A 19,533-nucleotide genomic window follows, 5' to 3' on the forward strand; every position below is an offset into this window, starting at 1 on the left:
ATTACTGTTGAGGTGTCTGGGGTAAATATAATACTGGGATTGATTGTTGGCCCAGTTATCCATCTGTTACAAAGTTTTATGATAGCTGTATGGTCTGAATTGAGTTATTGCTCTAGAAACTGTCAGCTCATTAATTTTTCTTTTTAAAATTTTTTTCAATGTTATGATTTATTTACTTGCAACTTTTTTCTTGCTTTTTCTTTTTGATTTTCTTTAGTTTTTATTTTTAAAAATTTCATATTACAGACAAACAGAAACTTCCTCCTTTCATCTTTCCATTCTCTGATTTATGATGAATTTACTTTCCTTTGGCCTGGCATTTGCTTCAGCAGGCAGCCTTCCTTCAAGTACCTCCCTGATTGATGTATAATCTTTGATATCTTCCATTAGCCTCCAGGATCACTAAGTTCAAGGCCCCCTTGGAACCTAAGGAGCCCTGCCGAGGAGCTGAAGGCCTTCAGAGTCCTTGGGGTGATTGACAAGGTAATTCTTCAGTGTCTCTTCAAGAGTTCAGTCATAAATCGACTGCATGCTGACATTGTGTCTTTGAAGCTTTGGATCTTAAGGATATGAAACAAAAGGAGAAAATGACTCAAATGCATCTGCACTTTAAAATAACAAAAGCAGAAGAGAAAAAGCTTTTATCTGAGCAATTCATGTAAGGTCATGCAAAATATATTTGAGCTAAAGGAGAAGGTGCATATTTGTTGGCATTCAGTTGAGTAAGGGATTTGGTTTTATAAAAGTGTTATAGCAGAGTAAAGATGTACTTTGTGTTTAATTACAATTGTGAGCCAGTAGTTGTTCAACATTAATTAATACAGTCATTTTAATGGTCAAAAAGAAAAGTGGAATCCCCTTATAACTACCATTTGTTGAGCACCTACTATGTGTCAGACCCTATATTAGGCATTTTATATGAAGCAACTTAATCTTTCTTACAATTTTATTTGCATCTTGGTGGAAAAGTGATGTTTAGAGCAGATTAAATAACTTGGCCCAAAGTCACATAACTAATTTAGGATGGTGCTGGGATTTGAATATTAATTTTTGTGACTCAAAAGCTGTGCTTTTTCTAGTACACTAACCCCTCACTTCACACACACATGCATTTTAATTTTGGGGGTAAAAATACTGGCCTCAGAGAGATATCTGCCATTGTGTATGTGCAAATTTGGTGACATCTCACACCAAATGTTAACAGTACTGTTCCTATCAGATGGTTTACAAGTGTAAATTAAAAGCCACAGACAACAAACTATGTTTTAAGTATATTTGCTCAACCACTGCTTTACCATTCAAAGTAAATAAAATGCTTTATTTAATATTAAGGGATAGGTTAATTTAGATATTTTTTTCACCATTAACTGTTTTTTATGAAGCACCTTAATGTTCATTTTTAACTTACTATTCATTGAGTATTTGTAAAGTATGCATGTGAGTCCATGCTACAATTGAACAATATGTAGTATTCTCTAGCAATTTAGACAGTAATAGTTTGAAGCATTCCCAAGGGAACATTAAGTTGGATATTATATAAAACTGTCAGTGTCTTAAGTTCTGGCAAGGATCATTTTTCTCACATTCATGTTACTGAATTTTGAACTTAAAAAATTCTAAGCTGTAGGATTTTTCTTTTTTTAAGAGCCTGAAATATTTCCATAACCATGTTTTCTGTGGCTTTTCCAGTTTGGAAAACATTCAGTTTGAGAGTAGATGAAGACAATATAGTAATTGAGTAGTTTCTAGGTTCTCGGATTTCTTTGCAGGCAAGTATACCTTCTTGAGGTACAGTGTCTGCCCCCTCTCTTAGATCTATTTCTTTGACAAAGTATGGCCTTTCATTGCTATACTATAAGTGTAAGTAAGTTACCTTGTAGTCCTAGTAATAGCTATTAGTCTCTCAGGTTTGTTTAAATAAGGGCTCTTGGCTGGGTGCTGTAGTTTACACCTGTAATCCAAGCACTTTGGGAGACCGAGGTGGGCAGATCACTTGAGCCCAGGAGTTTGAGACTATCTGGGCAACATGGTAAGACCCTGCCTCTACAAAAAAATAGAAAAAGTAGCTGGGTGTATAGTCCCAGCTACGCGGGAGGCTGAGGTGAAAGGATCCCCTGAGCCTGGGGACTTTGAGGCTGCCGTGAGCCGTGGTCATGCCACTGTACTCCAGCCTGGGTGACAGAATGAAACTCTGTCTCTAAGTAAATAAATAAATATCAAGTCTTTAAAAAAAAAAAAAAAAGAAAAAAGCCAGGCGTGGTGCCTCACGCCTGTAATCTCAGCACTCTGGGAGGCTGAGGCGGGTGGATCACTTGAGGCCAGAAGTTTGAGACCAACCTGGGCAACATGGTGAAACCCTGTCTCTACCAAAAATATGAAAAATTAGCTGGGCATGGTGGCACACACTTGTAATCCCAGCTCCTTGGGAGGCTGAGGCAGGAGAATCACTTGAACCCGGGAGGCAGAGGTTACAGTGAGCCGAGATTGTGCCACTGTACTCCAGCCTGGGTGACAGACTGAGACTCTGTCCAAAAAAAAAAAAAAAAAGAAAGAAAGAAAATAGAAGGACTTTTGACAGTGGAAGAATTCCTGAGTTCTGCTGAGGAATAATTTGGTACTGTCTTTTCTTACTCTGTTTAGCTGGGAAAGGTGTTTGGTGTTTAAAAGGTGACATTTAACTTTTTTTTTTTTTTATAATTAACAGAATCTCACTCTGTCGCCCAGGCTGGAATGCAGTGGCACAATCTTGGCTCACTGCAGCCTCCACCTCGTGGGTTCAAACGATGCTTCTGTCTCAGCCTCCTGAGTAGCTGGGATTTATAGGCGCACACCACCATGCCTGGGTAATATTTTTTTGTATTTTTAGTAGAGACAGGGTTGCACCATGTTGGCCAGGCTGGTTTCGAACTCCTGACCTCAGATGATCCACTCGCCTCAGCTTCCCAAAGTGCGGGGATTACAGGTGTGAGCCATGGTGCCTGGCCTAATTTTTCTTAGTAGAGATAAGGGAATATGTATTTGGGGAATTAAGAAACTTTGGGAATTAATAAGTCTTTAAAATTTATAACATACTCCTATAAAAACATAAGTAGGTATAGGCTGGGAGCTGTGGCTCATGCCTGTAATCCCAGCACTTTGGGAGGCTGAGGTAGGCAGATCACCTGAGGTCAGGAGTTTGAGACCAGCCTAGCCAATATGGGGAAACCCCATCCTACTAAAATATAAAAATTAGCTGGGCATGGTGGTGGGCTCCTGTAATCCCAGCTACTTGGGAGACTAAGGCAGGAGAATTGTGTGAACCTGGGAGGTAGAGGTTGCAGTGAGCCGAGATTGTGCCACTGCACTCCAGCCTGGGCAACAGAGCCAGTCCCTGTCTCAAAAAACAGAGAGAGAGAGAGAAAAAAAAAAAGCAGGTATATTTTTTGAAAGTTGAACTGTTTTTTTAAAGATAAGTTACTTCCCATTCTACTGAGGACTACCTAAAATTTGGGTTTTAGAAACTTGAAGTAGGGAAGAGAAATGTTGAATAAATTCAAAAGGTTAGAAAATACCCAGGTTATATTGATCTAGTCCTGCAGAACACAGTTTCTTTGATTCTGTTTCATTACAGTATTTGTTTTTTATGAGTTACTTTGAGTGTTATCTATTAACTTAGGAAAAACACGGTTCTGAATTGAACTGCATTAGGATTAGTATTTCACAAACGTTTATGTAGAAAAAAATAAAGCAGATTTTTTATTAATATCTAGATTGTAAGCTCTGTGAAAATAAGATTGTGTCTTTCTTGGTCACCACTATGTTCTCAGTACCTAGAATCACTTGGCACATAATGGGTGCTCAATAAATATTTTTTGAATAAAATAATCAAAACTTAATTAATTTTAAGTATATATAGAGTGACACCTACTGGTACAATATGAGACTGCTATCTGGTACCATTGTATGAGGTGACAACTCAGAAAGTGTTTACCCAGAGGGATAGTAATTCCATAGCTGTATGTTGATCTGGTATTCAAAGAGAAGTAAATGACTTTCTGCTTTTGAATTGGGATTATAAAATCCCTCATTAAAATAGATACACAAAAATCATATATGAAGAATAGCCAGAAAACAGGGAAATACTTAACCTGGTTAAATAAAAAAACTGTGTAGTCTTCAAGTAGTTGAGGGCTCTCTTGAATAGGGAAACTATATAATGTTTTCTCAAATCTTGAGGGTGAAAAGGGCTATTAATTGTGTCAGAACAACAGGCATAAACTAAAATTAGATAAACCAGGATGCCTGGTTTCTCTGTGAAAAAGGTAGTTAGGGAAGAGACTTGCATGTTATGTCCTCATAGGATATAAGTAGAACCAAATTAGTACAAATTCAGGAGAAACAAATTACTGCTCATAAGAAATGCCTTTTGAGAATTAGCATATTGACCAAAGGCATACTGAATTCCTTTAGATCTTATGAGTTTCTTGTCATTTGAGACATTCAGGTGAAGGCTGAAAGATTGATTGTTGGGATGCTATATAATGAACTGGATGGAATTTTACATTAGATAACTTTTAAATATTTCTTTGATCCTGCAGGTTTATTTACACAGTCTTTGTGTAGCAATAGCAGGGAAGAGTAGAAATTAGTGGAAAAATATTGTAAGTTTTTATGGACACGGGTGCAATTCTTTTTGTTGTATGTGTGTGGTAAGAATATATGGGATGTGCTTATATTTGTATGTGTATAAAGATTGTTTATATATGATAATTTGTAATTGGGTTAGAAGAGTCTAGATTGGTAGTTTGACTGGTAGTAGAATGCCCAAGTGCTAAGAGAGTTTCCGAGAAAGGTCACTGTGGTATGTCTATAAAGATTGTTTATATATGATAATTTGTAACTGGGTTAGAAGAGTCTAGATTGGTAGTTTGACGGTAGTAGAATGCCCAAGTGCTAAGAGAGTTTCCGAGAAAGGTCACTGTTGTATAACTTCTCTATAAAAAGTATAAAGGAGCCCATAGTTTAGTATACAGTAATGTACCAATGTTAGGTTCCTGGTTGTGATATTTAATTCGAACTATATAAGGTGTCACCACTGGGGGAAGCTGGGTGAAGGGTACACAAGACTCTTTGTACTGTTTTTGCAGCCTCCTGTGAGTTAAAAAAAGAAAAGGGTAAGGGGAACATTGATTACTTGAAACCCAGGGTATACTAAGATTTGATTCCCTCATGGCCAGTTAACTGTTCTGATTTGTGTGTGGCCTGAATCATTCTGTGTGTACATGTGTGTATGGTATTCACAAGGAAGATCGGTGAGGATCATATATCTGGATTGCCAAAATTGTCACTGAAAAACTACTTAAATATGCTTTGCAAGTCATTGTTATAAGAGATGCCACACATTTTGTAAGTCTGTGACTATTTGCTAGGTCAGATGCCTTAGCATTTTGTAATCAAGATAGCTTCCCAACTTTATCTGATGCCTGCCAGGCAGAATTCTTAAGCTCACTTGCCATTGGAAAAATGTAGGCATTTCTATTTTAGAGCTAAAATATAATTGAGAAAATGTGCAGAAATTGCTCAAATTGAGTAGCTGTTTAAAGATTGGTACTTATTTTTTAAGGTACCTAAATAATATCTTCTCTGATAATATGTGGAAAAACCTTCTGTATTTGGAACACAGAAGCATCAATATTTGGGTATTTGCTCATTCAGGGAACACTGGATTGAACTGGATTAAATCAAAAGGACATAGCACAACATTTTTTAAGTGCTAAAAGGAAAGAACTTTCAACGCAGAATCTATATCCTGTGAAAATGCCTTTCAAGAATTAAGGGAAAATAAAAGTATTCTCAGATAAAGAAATGCAAAGAGAATTTGTTGCTGATGAGTCTACCCTAAAAGAATAAAGTGCATTCTCTAAACAAAATGGAAACAATACATGCAAGAATCTTGTCACATTAGGAAGAAAGAAAGAACATTGGAAAGGGTAAAATATAAGTAAATACAATGGACTTCCTTTCTCTTTAACTTTGGAAATTATCTTTTATGGTTGAAGCAAAAATTCTAACACTCTCTGATGTAGTTCTAAGTTTATGCAGAGAAAATGTTTAAGGCAATTATAAATGTGGGAGAGTAAAGGGACATAAAGGAAGATAAGGTTTTTATGCTTAGCTTGAAATGGTAAAATGATGATACCTATAGACTACAATAGGTTATGTATATATAATATAACTAGAGCAACCACTAAAAAGCTTTTTAAAGCATACACTCAAAAATGCTATATAGGCTGGGTGCAGTGGCTCACGCCTGTAATTCCAGCACTTTGGGAAACTGAGGTGGGCAGATCACCTGAGGTCAGGAGTTTGAGACCAGCCTGGCCAACATGATAAAACCCTGTCTCTACTAAAAATACAAAAATTAACCATCATGGTGATGCACGACTGTAGTCCCAGCTACTCAGGAGGTTGAGGCATGAGAATCACTTGAATCTGGGAGGCAAAGGTTACAGTGAGCTGAGATCATGCCACTGCACTCCAGCCTGGGCAACAGAGTGAGACTCCATCTCGAAACAAACAAACAAACAAACAAACAATACTATAGATAAACCAAAATGGAATTCTAAAAAATGTTCAAATAACCCACAAAAATGCAGGAAAATAGAAACAGAACAAACAGAATGCAAAAAATAACTGCAGGCCGGGCGCGGTGGCTCAAGCCTGTAATCCCAGCACTTTTGGGAGGCCGAGACGGGCGGATCACGAGGTCAGGAGATCGAGACCATCCTGGCTAACACGGTGAAACCCCGTCTCTACTAAAAATACAAAAAAAAAAAACTAGCCGGGCGAGGTGGCGGGCGCCTGTAGTCCCAGCTACTCGGGAGGCTGAGGCAGGAGAATGGCGTAAACCCGGGAGGCGGAGCTTGCAGTGAGCTGAGATCCGGCCACTGCACGCCAGACTGGGCGAAAAGCAAGACTCCACCCCGTCTCAAAAAAAAAAAAAAAAAAAACTGCAAACTTAAGCCCTAACACATTATAAATATGCCAGTTAAAAAAACAGAGATCGATATTGGATTAAAGATATGACTCAACTTTATGGTATTTATAAGAAACTCACTTCAAACATAATATAATGATATATATATGTATATCATGATGTATATGTCATATATATACCATGATATATATATATATATGTAAAAAGTGAAAGGATAGAAATGACATGTCATGCAAACATTAATCAAAGAAAACAGGAGTGGCTATATTAATACAAGATAAAAAATGCTTCATACCAAAGAAAATTACGAGAGACAGAGAGGACATTAGATAATGATAAAAGGGCAATCTACCAAGAAGACATAGCAATCCTACAAATGAATGTACCAGACATCAGAACTGTAAAATATATGAAGCAAAGGCTGATAGAAAGTAAAAGGAGAAATAGGCAGTTACAGTTGGAGACTTCAACACTGTGTCTGAAAAACTGATAAAACAGACAGAAAATCAGCAACAATACAGAAGAACTCCATAATACCATCAACCAACAAAGTGTAACTGACTTTTATAGAACACTCTACCCAAGAACAACAGACTACACATTCTTTTTCAGTGCCCATGGAACATGTACCAAAACAGACCATTTCTAGGACTGAAAAACCTCAACAAATTTGGAATTATTGAAATCATACTGGGTGTGTTCTCTGACCATATCTGAATCAAATTATTAATCAGTAACAACAGGAATCTCTCCAAATACCTAGAAATATAGTTATACTCCTAAGTAATTCATGGGTTAAAGAATAAATCTCAAAGGGTATTTAAAAAAAAAAACCAAAACATATAGCTGAATGAAAACAAAAGCAGAACGTATCAGAATTTATGAGACACAGCTAAGCCAGCGTTCAGAGAGAAACTTATAGCACTAAATGATTATGTCAGAAAATGGGAAAAATCAGATCTAGGTTCCTAACTCAAAAGAACTAGAAAAAGAACAAAATAAACCTAAAGCAAGCAGGAGGAATGAAATAAAGGTAAAGAGCAGGAATCATTGAAATTGAAAATAAAAAACCATAGACAAAAATTGTTGAAACATAAAGCTGGTTCTTTTCAAAGATCAATAAAATTGACAAACCTCTAACAAGAGTGACAAAAAGAGAGAATACACCAATTATTACTGTCAGGAATGAAACAGGTGTGGATCCTGCCTACATCAAAAGGATAACAAGGGAATACTACAAACAGCCCTACACATGTAAATTTGATAATTCAGATGGAATGAACCAATTCATAGAAAAATACAAACTACCACCCAAAATAAAATAGATAATTTGAATGGCTCTTTAACTATTAAGGGAACTAAACTTATAATTAAAATACCATTAAGATGAAATCTTGAGGCCCAAATAGTTTCACCAGAGAATTCTACCAAACTTTTAAAGAAGAGTCAGTACCACTTCTACACATATTCTTCCTGAAAATGGAAGAAAGGGAAACAGTTTCCAGTTCATTTTATGAGACCAGTATTACTCTGATATCAAGACATTAGACGAAAGAAAACTAGAGACCAATGTTCTCATAAATGAAGATGCAGAAATCTTCAACAAAATATTAGAAAACAGCAACAAGGCCGGGTGCGGTGGCTCAAGCCTGTAATCCCAGCACTTTGGGAGGCCGAGACGGGCGGATCACGAGGTCAGGAGATCGAGACCATCCTGGCTAACCCGGTGAAACCCCGTCTCTACTAAAAAATACAAAAAACTAGCCGGGCGAGGTGGCGGGCGCCTGTAGTCCCAGCTACTCGGGAGGCTGAGGCGGAAGAATGGCGTAAACCCGGGAGGCGGAGCTTGCAGTGAGCTGAGATCCGGCCACTGCACTCCAGGCTGGGCCACAGAGCGAGACTCCATCTCAAAAAAAAAAAAAAAAAAAAAAAAAAACAGCAACAAAATCCAAAATGAATTCGATACCATGAATTTATTATTTAAATTCATTGATTTCATTAAATTCATATTACATTTATCTTTTCAAGAAAACCAACTTTTGTTTTCATTGATCTTTTGTATTCTTTTGTCTCAATTTGATTTATTTCTGCTCTGATCTTTATTTTCTTCTACAAATTTGAGGTTTGATTTGTTCTTACTTTCTAGATCCTTGAAGTACGTTATTAGATTATTTGAAATTTTTCTTTTTTTAAAAAAATGGGCATTTATTGCTGTAAGCTTTTCTCTTAGTGCTGATTTTGCCATATCCCATAGATTTTGGTATGTTGTGTTTCCATTTTCATTTGTTTCAAGAAGTTTTTACAGTTTTCTCAATTTCTTCATTGACCCATTGATCAGTCAGGAACATATTGTTTAATTTCCATGTGTTTCTGTATTTCTGACGTTCCTGTTATTGATTTTGAGTTTTATCCTATTGTAGTCAGAAAAGATACTTGACATGATTTTTAAAAAAAGCGTTCATACTTGTTTTATGGCCTTTTTGTGGTCTGTTCTATAGAACGTACCATGTGCTGATGAGAAGAATGTGTATTTTCTGACTGTTGAGTGAAATATTCTGAAAATGTCAGTAGGCCTATTAGATTTAGTGTGTAGTTTAACTCTGTGGTTTCTTTGTTGATTTACTGCTGGATGATCTGTCCATTACTGAGAGTGGCAGTTAGAGGTCTCCTATTATTGTATTGCAATTTGTCTTTTCTTTATTAGATCTATTATGTTTGTTTTATATACTTGGTTTTATAATCTTAGATTTGTAGTCTGTTTTATCTAAGTATAGCTACTCCTGTGCTTCTTTGTTTTCCAGTTGCATAAAATATCTTTTTCCACCCCTTCACTTTCAGTCTATGTGTCTTTATAGGTAGGGTAGGTTTCTTGAAGACAGCATATAGTTGGGTCTTATTTCTTTATTCAGCCACTCGATGCCTTTTAATTTGAGAATTAAGGCCCGGCACAGTGGCTTATGCCTGTAATCCCAGCACTTTGGGAGGCCAAGGTGGGCCTTGAGACCAGCCTGGCCAACATGGTGAAACCCCATCTCTACTAAAAAATACAGAATTTAGCCAGGCATGGTGGCACGTGCCTGTAATCCCAGCTACCTGGGAGCCTGAGACAGGAGAATCACTTGAACCCAGGAGGCAGAAGTTGCAGTGAGCCGAGATTGTGCTGTTGCACTCTGTCCAGCCTGGGTGACAGAGCAAGACTCTGTCTGGAAAAAAAAAAGAGAATTAAGATCGTTTAAATTGAGTATTGTTATTATTATTGATAAGTAAGGACTTACTTTACTTTTAACAATCTTTTTTTTTTTTTTTGCTTCTGGTTGTTTTGACATGTCTTTCCTTTCTTCTTCCTTTGTGGTTCTGTCTGTCTTTGTGGGTAAGTACTTTTCTCTGGTAGTATGTTTTAATTTGTTGCTTTTTATTTTTAGTGGATTCTTACAAGTTTTGTTCTGTGGTTAGCAGTTACCATGAGGCTTACAAAAAATACTTTATAGATATAACAAGAGACAGTTCATCTTAGGTCACAAATAATAAGAATAGAAGCAAAGGCAAAAAAAAAAAAAAACTACACAAAAATAATCTGCAATTTAACATCATCACCCCCACATTTTGACTTTTAGTTATCTCACTTTAAATTTTCTATGTTACCTGTTCTTAACAGGTTGCTGTAGCTATTATTATTTTTGATAAGTTTGTCTTTTGGGCCTCATACTGGAGTTAGGAGTGGATTTTGCATCACTGTCACAGTGTTATAGGATTCTGGGTTTATTTATATACTTAATTTCACCAGTTTTTAAAAAAATTTTTTTCCCCTTCAAATTGAAGAACTCCCGTTAGCATTTCTTATAATGTAGATCTGATAGTGGTGAATTCTTTCAGCTTTAGTTTGTCTGAGAAATAGTTATTGTCTCCTTCATATCTGAAGTATAATTTTGCTAAATACAGTATTCCCGGATGGCAGTTTTTTTTTTTTTGTTTTTTTTTTGTTTGGTTTTTTTAAGCACTTTGAAAATGTTGTTTCACTCTGTGTGCTTTCTGTTGAGAAGTCTTGACAGACAATGTGGAGGTCTTTTATATGTTATTTGCTTCTTTTCTCATGCTGTTTTTAGAATCCTCTCTTTGCCCTCGACCTTTGAGAATTTGGTTATTACATGCCTTGAGGTAGTAGTATTTGGGTTGAACCTATTTTGTGTTCTGAAATTTTTTTGTATCTGGATATGTATATCTTTTGGAAAAATTTCTGTTATTTTTTTGAGTAAGCATTCTAGCCCTTGGTGTTGCTCAGCTCCCTCTTGAACACTAATAATTCTTAGCTTTGGTCTTTCAAGGTAATTTTTTATATCTTATAGGCAGCTTCTTTCTTTTCCACTCTTCTTTTTTCTCCTCTGATCATGTATTTTCAGATAACCAGTCTTTGAGTTTGCCAATTCGCTCCTCTGCTTCATTCATCTTCTTTGAGAGCCGCCAGGAAGTTCTTCAGTTCAGCAAATGTGTTTCTCAGTTCCAAGACTTCTGTTTGATTTTTTGTTTTTGAGACAACGTCTCACCATATTGCCTAGGCTTGACTGCAGTGTCACAATCATGGCTCATTTCATCCTCTATTGCTTAGGATCAAGTGATTCTCCCATTTCAACCTCCTGAGTAACTGGTACCACAGGCTTGTGCCACTATGCCTGGCTAGTTTTCTTTTGTAGAGATGGTGGTCTTCCTGTGTTTCCCAGACTGGTCTTGAACTCCTGGGTTCAAACAGTTCTACTGCCTTGGTTTCCCAAAGTGCTGAGATTATACCATGCCTAGCCTCTGATTTTAAAAGATTATTTCAATTTCTTTTTAAAAAATTTTCTCTCTTTTTTTTTTTTGAGACAGGATCTCACTCTATCACCCAGGCTGGAGTGCAGTGGTATGATCTTGGCTCCCTGCCGCCTCCACCTCTCAGGTTAAAGTGATTCTCATGCCTTAGCCTCCCGAGTAGCTGAGACTACAGACATGCGCCACCATGCCTGGATAATTTTTGGCATTTTTAGTAGAGACGGGGCTTCACCATATTGGCCTAGCTGGTCTTGAACTCCTGACCTCAAGTGATCCACCTGCCTCGGCCTCCCAAAGTGTTGGGATTACAGACAGGCATGAGCCACCATGCCTGGCCTAATTTTTTTTTTTTTTAATTTCTTTGATAAATTTTTGAGTTGCTTTTCTGCGTTATCTTGGAGGTCACTGACTTTCCTTATAACTACAATTTTGAATTTGTGGTTAGAGAACTCACAAATTGCTTTCTTGTTAGGATCAATTGCTGGATTTTTGTTTTGTCCTTTTGGGGAGGTCATGGTTCTCTGTTGGCTGTTGTTTCTTGTGGGTATATTTTATGTCTTTGCATTGAAGGATAGTTATTTATAGATATTTATGGACTAGTTAGTTATTCTAGTTTTTTTTTTCTGTCCATCTTGTTTTGGTTTCTCCTGAATGTATTTGCTTAGTGAATCTTTGCATCTAGCTCACTGCCTCTTTTTAGCTCTAGGAGGTACCTTAAGCTTGGGTTGACCTCGGCTCTGGTAAATGATCAGAGTGATGCCTGCTCTGAAGGTGAGAGGTCCCAAAGGGACTAGGCTGGCGATGTGTTAAGGCTAGCTAGAGGTTTGTGCCTAGGAGTCCAGTGGAACATACCTCTTCTGCTGAGCAGTCACTCAGATTGGGCACCTCTGTTTGCTTAAGAGCAGAGCAGACTTTCCAGGGTTGGGGATGATAGTCCCACCTCCTGTTTTTGTCTCTACCTGTTCTCAGGAATATTTCTCCCTTTAGGCAGTCATGATGCTTCCCATGGATTAAGGTGGGGACAGGTCTCCTGCTTGGGAACCCAAGATGTTGGGGAACCTGGCTGACCACCTCAGTCTTACCTTTTCCAATATAGAAATGTGAGTTGGGTGGAGGAGGGGGCGAGATTTCTGCTTGATGCCAGGCAGAATGGAGGGGGAAGGGTGTCACAGATGTGGAGGTCTGATTCCCTTAGCATCTGTTCAGAGTTGTTTTTTGTTTGTTTGTTTGTTTGCTTTTTTCTTACTTCTCTGTGGCCCCAGGAATTATCTCATTATCATATTTGAGTTCCAGGTAAAAATCTTGGCACTTGTATATTTGTTTGTTTGTTTGTTTTTCTATTGGAGAGGGAGGAGTGAAAACAGCTTGCACTTATATTTCTATGTATAAACAATGCACACATAAAAACTGGAATTAAAAATACAATACCATTTATAATAATATTGAATTACTAGGTGTAAATATAACAAGACATACAGAGCTTTTATGCTGTAAACTTCATAGCATTGATGAAAGAAATCAGAAGTCTGAATAACTGGAGAAATATATTCATTAGCAGACTCACCATAGATGTAAATTCTTTCCAAATTGATACACAGTTTTAAACACAGTTTCTGTCAAAATTTCAGCAAGATTTTTTAAAAAGTATAAATATAGACCCAATTATCTTAAAACTTATTTAGGAAGTTATAGGAACAGCTAAAATAGTTTTCAAAAAAGAGTAAGGTGGGAGAGTCACTCTTTTTGATTTCATGACTTTACGGTAATCCAGGTTGTGTGGTGTTGATATAGAGACACACACGTAGAGAACAGTATACAAAATGTAGAAATAGTCCCATGAATATGGCTAATTGATTTTTGACATAAGTTGAAAGCAGTGTAATGTAGGAAGGTTAATATTTCCAATAAATATTGCTAGAGTAATTGGGTATTCTCTAGCAATAAAAATGTACCTTGGCCGGGCATGATGGCTTACGTCTGAACTCCCAGCACTTTGAGAGGCCAAGGTGGGTGGATCATTTGAGGTCAGGAGTTCGAGACCAGCCTAGCCAACATGGTGAAACCTTGTCTCTACTAAAAATACAAAAATTAGCCAGGCATGGTGGTGGGTGCTTGTAATCCCAGCTACTCGGGAGGCTGAGGCAGGAGAATCGCTTGAACTCAGGAGGCAGAGGTTGCAGTGAGCCGAGATCGTGCCAGTGCAGTCCAGCCTGGGTGACAGAGTGAGCGTTTGTCTCAAAGAAAAAAAAAAAACAAAAGAAAACAGTGTATGTTGACATATCCTCACACCTCTTAAATTTTTTTTTGTTTTTAATTTTTGTGGGTACATAGTAGGTGTATGAATTTATGGCTTATATGAGATATTTTGATACAGGGATGCAATGTGTAATAATCACATCAAGGGAGATGGGTATCCATCCCCTCAAGCATTTATTCTTTATGTTACAAATAATACAGTTACATTCTTTTAGTTATTTAAAAATCTACAATTAAGTTGTTATTGACTATAGTCATTCTGTTGTTTTAGCAAATTCTAGGTATTATTCATTCTGTTTTTTGTACCCATTGACCCTTCCCACTTCCCCTTCCCAACCCTACACTATCCTTTCGAGCCTCTGGTAACCATCTTTCTACTGTCTATCTCCATGAGTTCAATTATTTTGATTTTTAACTCCCATAAATAAGTGAATACATGCAATTTGACCTCAGCTTCCATCCATGTTGTTGCAAACGACTGAATCCCATTCTTTTTTATGCCTGAATAATACTTTGTTTTGTATATATACCACATTTTAAAAATCCATTCATCTGTTGATGGACACTTAGGTTGCTTCAAATCTTAGCTGTTGTGAATAGTGCTGCAATAAACATGGGAGTGCAAGTATTTCTTTGATTTATTGATTTCCTTCCTTTTGGGTATATACCTAGGAGTGGGATTGCTGCATGGTAAGGTAGCTGTATTTTTAGGTTTTTGTGGAGCCTCCAAACTGTTCTCCATGGTGGTTGTACTAATTTAGATTTCCACCAAGAGTATGAGGGCTCCCTTTTGTCCACATCCTTGCCAGCATTTATTATTGCTTGACTTTTGGATAAAGGCCATTTTAACTGGGGTGAGATGATGTCTAATTATAGTTTTGATTTACATTTCTCTGATGATCAATAATGTTGAACAGCTTTTCATATGCCTATTTGCCATTTGTATGTCTTCTTTTTTAGAAATGTGTATTCACATCCTTTGTCCATTTTAAAAATTAGATTATTATTTTCCTTTAGAGATGTTTGAGCTACTTATATATTCTGGTTATTCATCCCCTATGAGATGGGTAGTTTGCAAATATTTTCTCTCATTCTGTGGATTGTCTCTTCTTCACTTTTTTGATTGTTTTCTTTGCTGTGCAAAAGGTTTTTGCTTAATATGATCCTGTTTGTCCATTTTTGCTTTGATTGCCTGCACTCGTAGCATATTACTGAAGAAATTTTTGCCCATACCAATGTCCTGGAGAGTCTCACCAGTGTTTTCTTTTAGTTTCCTAGCTTGAGGAATTAAAGTCTTTAATAATCAATTTTGATTTGATTTTTGTATATGGTGAGAGATAGGGAGTCAGTTTCGTTCTTTTGCATATGGATATTCAGTTTTCCTAGCACCATGTATTGAAGAGATTGTCCTTTCCCCAGTGTATTTTCTTGGCACCTTGTCAAAAATGAGTTCACTGTAGATGTATGACTTTATGTTCCCTATTCTGTCCCATGATCTTTGTGTCTGTGTTTATGCTAGTACCATGCCATTTTGGTTACTATAGCTCTTCAGTATAATTTAAAGTAATGTAATGTGATTCTTCCAGTTTTGTTGTTTTTGCTTAGGATTGCATTGGCTATTCTGGGTCATTGTGGTTTCATATAAATTTTAGGATTGCCTTTTCTATTTCTGTGAGGAATGCCATTAGTATTTTGATAAAGATTGTGTTAAATCTGTAGATTCCTTTAGTTAATATGGTCATTTTAACAATATTGATTCTTTTAATTCATGAACATGGAATATCTTTCCCTTTTTTGTGTGTGTCTTCAATTTTCTTGCATCAATGTTTTATAGTTTTCATTGTAGAGATCTTTCACCTTTTTGGTTAATTCCTAGGTATTTAATTTTATTTGTAACTATTTTAAATGGGATTACTTTCTTGATTTCTTTTTCAGATTGTTTTTGGCATATAGAAACGCTACTAATTTTTGTGTGTTGATTTTGTATCCTGCAATTTTACTGAATTTGTTTATGAGTTGTAATAGTTTTTTAGGGAAGTCTTTAGATTTTTTCAAATGTAAAATCATATCCTCTGTAAACAAGGATAATTTGACTTCTTCCTTTTCGATTTTGATGCCCTTTATTTCTTTCTCTTGTCTGATTGCTCTAGCAAAGACTTCCAGTACTGTATTGAATAATAGTGGTGAAAATGGGCATCATTGTTATATTCTAAATCTTAGAGGAAAGGCTTTCAGTTTTTCCCCCATGCAATGTGAAACTAGATATGGACCTATCATATATGGTTTTTATCACGTTGAGGTAAGTTTCTTCTTCTTTTTTTTGAGATGGAGTCTTGCTCTGTCACCCAGGCTGGAGTGCAGTGGCATGATCTTGGCTCACTGCAACCTCTGCCTCCCAGGTTTGAGTGATTCTCCTGCCTCAGCCTCCCAAGTAGCTGGGACTATAGGCATGTCACCATGCCTGGCTTATTTTTGTATTTTTAGTAGAGACAGGGTTTCCCCATGTTGGCCAGGCTGGTCTCGAACTCCTGACCTTAGGTTATCCACCCGATTCGACCTCCCAAAGTGCTGGGATTACAAGTGTGAGCCACTGTACCTGGTTGAGGTACGTTTCTTCTATCCCCAGTTTTGTGAGGATTTTTATCATGAAGGCATGTTGAATTTTGTAAAATGCATTTTCAGCATCAGTTGAAATGATAAGGGTTTTGTCTTTCATTCTGTTGGTATGATGTATGACATTAATTTATTTGCATATGTTGAATCATCCTTGCTTCCCTGGGATAAATCCCACTTGGTCATGATGAATGATTTTTTTAATGTGTTGAATTTGCTTTGGTAGTATTTTGTTGAGGATTTTTCCATCAGTATTCATCAGACATGTTGTTCTATGGTTTTCTTTTTCTGATTATCTTTGGTTTTCATATCAGGGTAATACTAGCCTTATAGACTGAGTTTGGAAGTATTCCCACCTCTGTTTTTCAGAGTAGTTTCAGTAGGACTGGTGTTCTTTAAATGTTTGGGATAATTCAGCAGTGAAGCCACTGGGACCTGGGCTGCTCTTTGCCGGGAGACTTTTCATTATGCTTTTGATCTCATTACTTGTTATTGATCTCTTCAGGTTTTGGATTTCTTTATGGTTCAGTCTTGGTAGGTTGTATGTCTCTAGGAACTTAATCCATTTCTACTAGATTTTTCAATTTATTGGCACATAGTTGTTCTTAGTAGCCACTAATGATCCTTTGAATATCTGTGGTGTCATTTGTAATGTCTTCTTTTGCATCTCTAATTTTATTTCTTTGGGTCATCTCTCTCTCTCTTTTTTTTTTTAGTCTGGCTGAGGTTTGTCAATTTTGTTTACCTTTTTTAGAACACCAACTTTTTGTTTTGTTGATCTCTTGTATTATTTTTCTCATTTCAAGTTTATTTCTGCTCTAATCTGTATTATTTCTTTTCTTCTAATTATGGGTTTGGTTTGCTCTTTTCTGGTTAAGATGTATCATTAGGTGGTTTATTTTACATTTTTCTTTTAATTTTGATGTAGACACTTCCAGGTGTAAACTTCCCTCTGTACTGCATTTGCTATATCCCATAGATTTTGGGATGTTATGTTTCCATTATCATTTGTTTCAAGAAATTTTTCAGTTTTTTCCTCAGTTTCTTCGTGGACCCATTGGTCATTCAGAAGCGTATTTCTTAATTTCTGTGTATTTCTGTAGTTTCCAGAAATTTCTCTTCTTACTGATTTCTAGTTTCATTCCATTGTCAGAAAAGATGCTTCATATCATTCCAGTTTTTTTTTAACGTTTTTTTTTTGTTGTTGTTGAGACGGAGTCTCACTCTGTCACCCAGGCTAGAGTGCAGTGGCTGGATCTCAGCTCACCGCAAGCTCTGCCTCCCGGGTTTATGCCATTCTCCTGCCTCAGCCTCCCAAGTAGCCGCGACTACAGGCACCCGCCACCTCGCCCGGCTAGTTTTTTGCATTTTTTTAGTAGAGACGGGGTTTCACTGTGTTAGCCAGGATGGTCTCAATCTCCTGACCTCGTGATCCGCCCGTCTCGGCCTCCCAAAGTGCTGGGATTACAGGCTTGAGCCACCGCACCCGGCCTTTTTTAACTGTTTTAAGACTTGTTTTGTGACCTACCATATGGTCTGTTTTTGAAAACGATCCATGTGCTGAGGCAAAGATTGTATTTCTATGGCCACTGGAAGAGTGTTCTGTAAATACCTGTTAGGTTCATTTGGTCTATAACACAGATTAAATTTTATGTTTTTTGATTTTCTGTTTTCTTTTTTTTTTTTTTTGAGTCAGAGACTCGCTCTGTTGCCCAGGCAGCAGTACAGTGGCACGATCTTGGCTCACTCCAACCTCTGCCTCCCGGGTTCAAGCAATTCTCCTGCCTCAGTCTCATGAGTAGCTGGGATTACAGGCACATGCCACCATGCCTGGCTAATGATTTTGTATTTTTAGTAGAGATGAGTTTTTACCACATTGATCAGGCTGGCCTTGAACTCCTGAACTCAAGTGATCTGCCTGCCTTGGCCTCCCAAAGCACTGGGCTTACAGGCGTGAGCCACCATGCCTGGCCTGTTTGTTGACTTTCTGTCTGAAATATTTGTCTGATGCTGAAAGTGGGGTATTGAAGTCTATAGTTTTTTTTTAGTTTTTATTTTTATTTTTTCTGATGGAGTCTCACTACATTGCCCAGGCTGGAGTGAGTTGTCAAGATCTTGGCTTACTGCAGCCTCCACGCTCAAATGCTACTCCCACCTCAGCCTCCTGAGTAGCTGAAACTATAGGTGCGCACCACCATGCCTAGCTAGATTTTGTATTTTTTGTAGACATGGGATTTTGCCATGTTACCTAGGCTAGTCTCAAACTCCTGGATTCAAGCAATCTGCCCATCTCAGCCTCCAAATGTGCTGGGATTGCAGGAGTGAAGCACCATGCCCAGCCTTCAGCTATTATTGTTTTGGGGTCTATTTCTACCGCTCTAATAATATTTGCTTTATATATCTGGGTGCTCCTGTGCTGGGTGCATATATATTTACAATTGTTATATCCTCTTGCTGAATTGACCCCTTTATCATTATATAATTACCTTTGTGTCTTCTTATAGTTTTGTCTAGAAGTCTATTTTATCTGGTGTAAATATAGCTACTTCTGCTCTGCATGGTTTCCATTGGTATGGAGTATCTTTTTCCAGCTCTTTATTTTCTGCCTGTGTGTCTTTATAGGTGAAGTAGGTTTCTTGTAGGCAAAGGATCATTGGGTCTTTTAAAATCCATTCAGCCACTCTGTGTCTTCTCATTGGAGAATTTAGTCTGTTTTTATTATTGATAGTTTAGGACGTACTTCTGCCATTTTGTTTTCTGATGATTTTGTGGTCTTTCCTTTTTTCCTTTCTTCCTGTATTCCTGTTAGTGAACATGATTTTTCTCTGGTGGTTTGATTTAACTTCTTGCTGCTTATTTTTTGTGTATCTATTGTATGTTTTTTG

General features: G+C 37.2%; 1 protein-coding gene across 15 annotated transcripts in view; it reads left to right on the top strand.

The window, feature by feature from the left end:
- The window catches only part of RPS6KC1 (ribosomal protein S6 kinase C1), a 218,062-nt gene that overhangs the window by 116,831 nt on the left and 81,698 nt on the right, over positions 1–19,533 (top strand). For 13 of the 15 annotated variants that reach the window (XM_023203758.1, XM_023203768.1, XM_023203757.1 and 10 more), the window contains one exon: positions 391–483. The exons of the other annotated variants lie outside the window; for them this stretch is intronic. In XM_023203758.1, the coding sequence (XP_023059526.1) occupies positions 391–483 (93 nt within the window). The remainder of the gene's footprint in view (positions 1–390; positions 484–19,533) is intronic. 15 annotated transcript variants of the gene reach the window in all.

This window comes from Piliocolobus tephrosceles, chromosome 1 (genome assembly GCF_002776525.5).
Source record: "Piliocolobus tephrosceles isolate RC106 chromosome 1, ASM277652v3, whole genome shotgun sequence".
Classification (NCBI taxonomy): Eukaryota; Metazoa; Chordata; class Mammalia; order Primates; family Cercopithecidae; genus Piliocolobus; species Piliocolobus tephrosceles.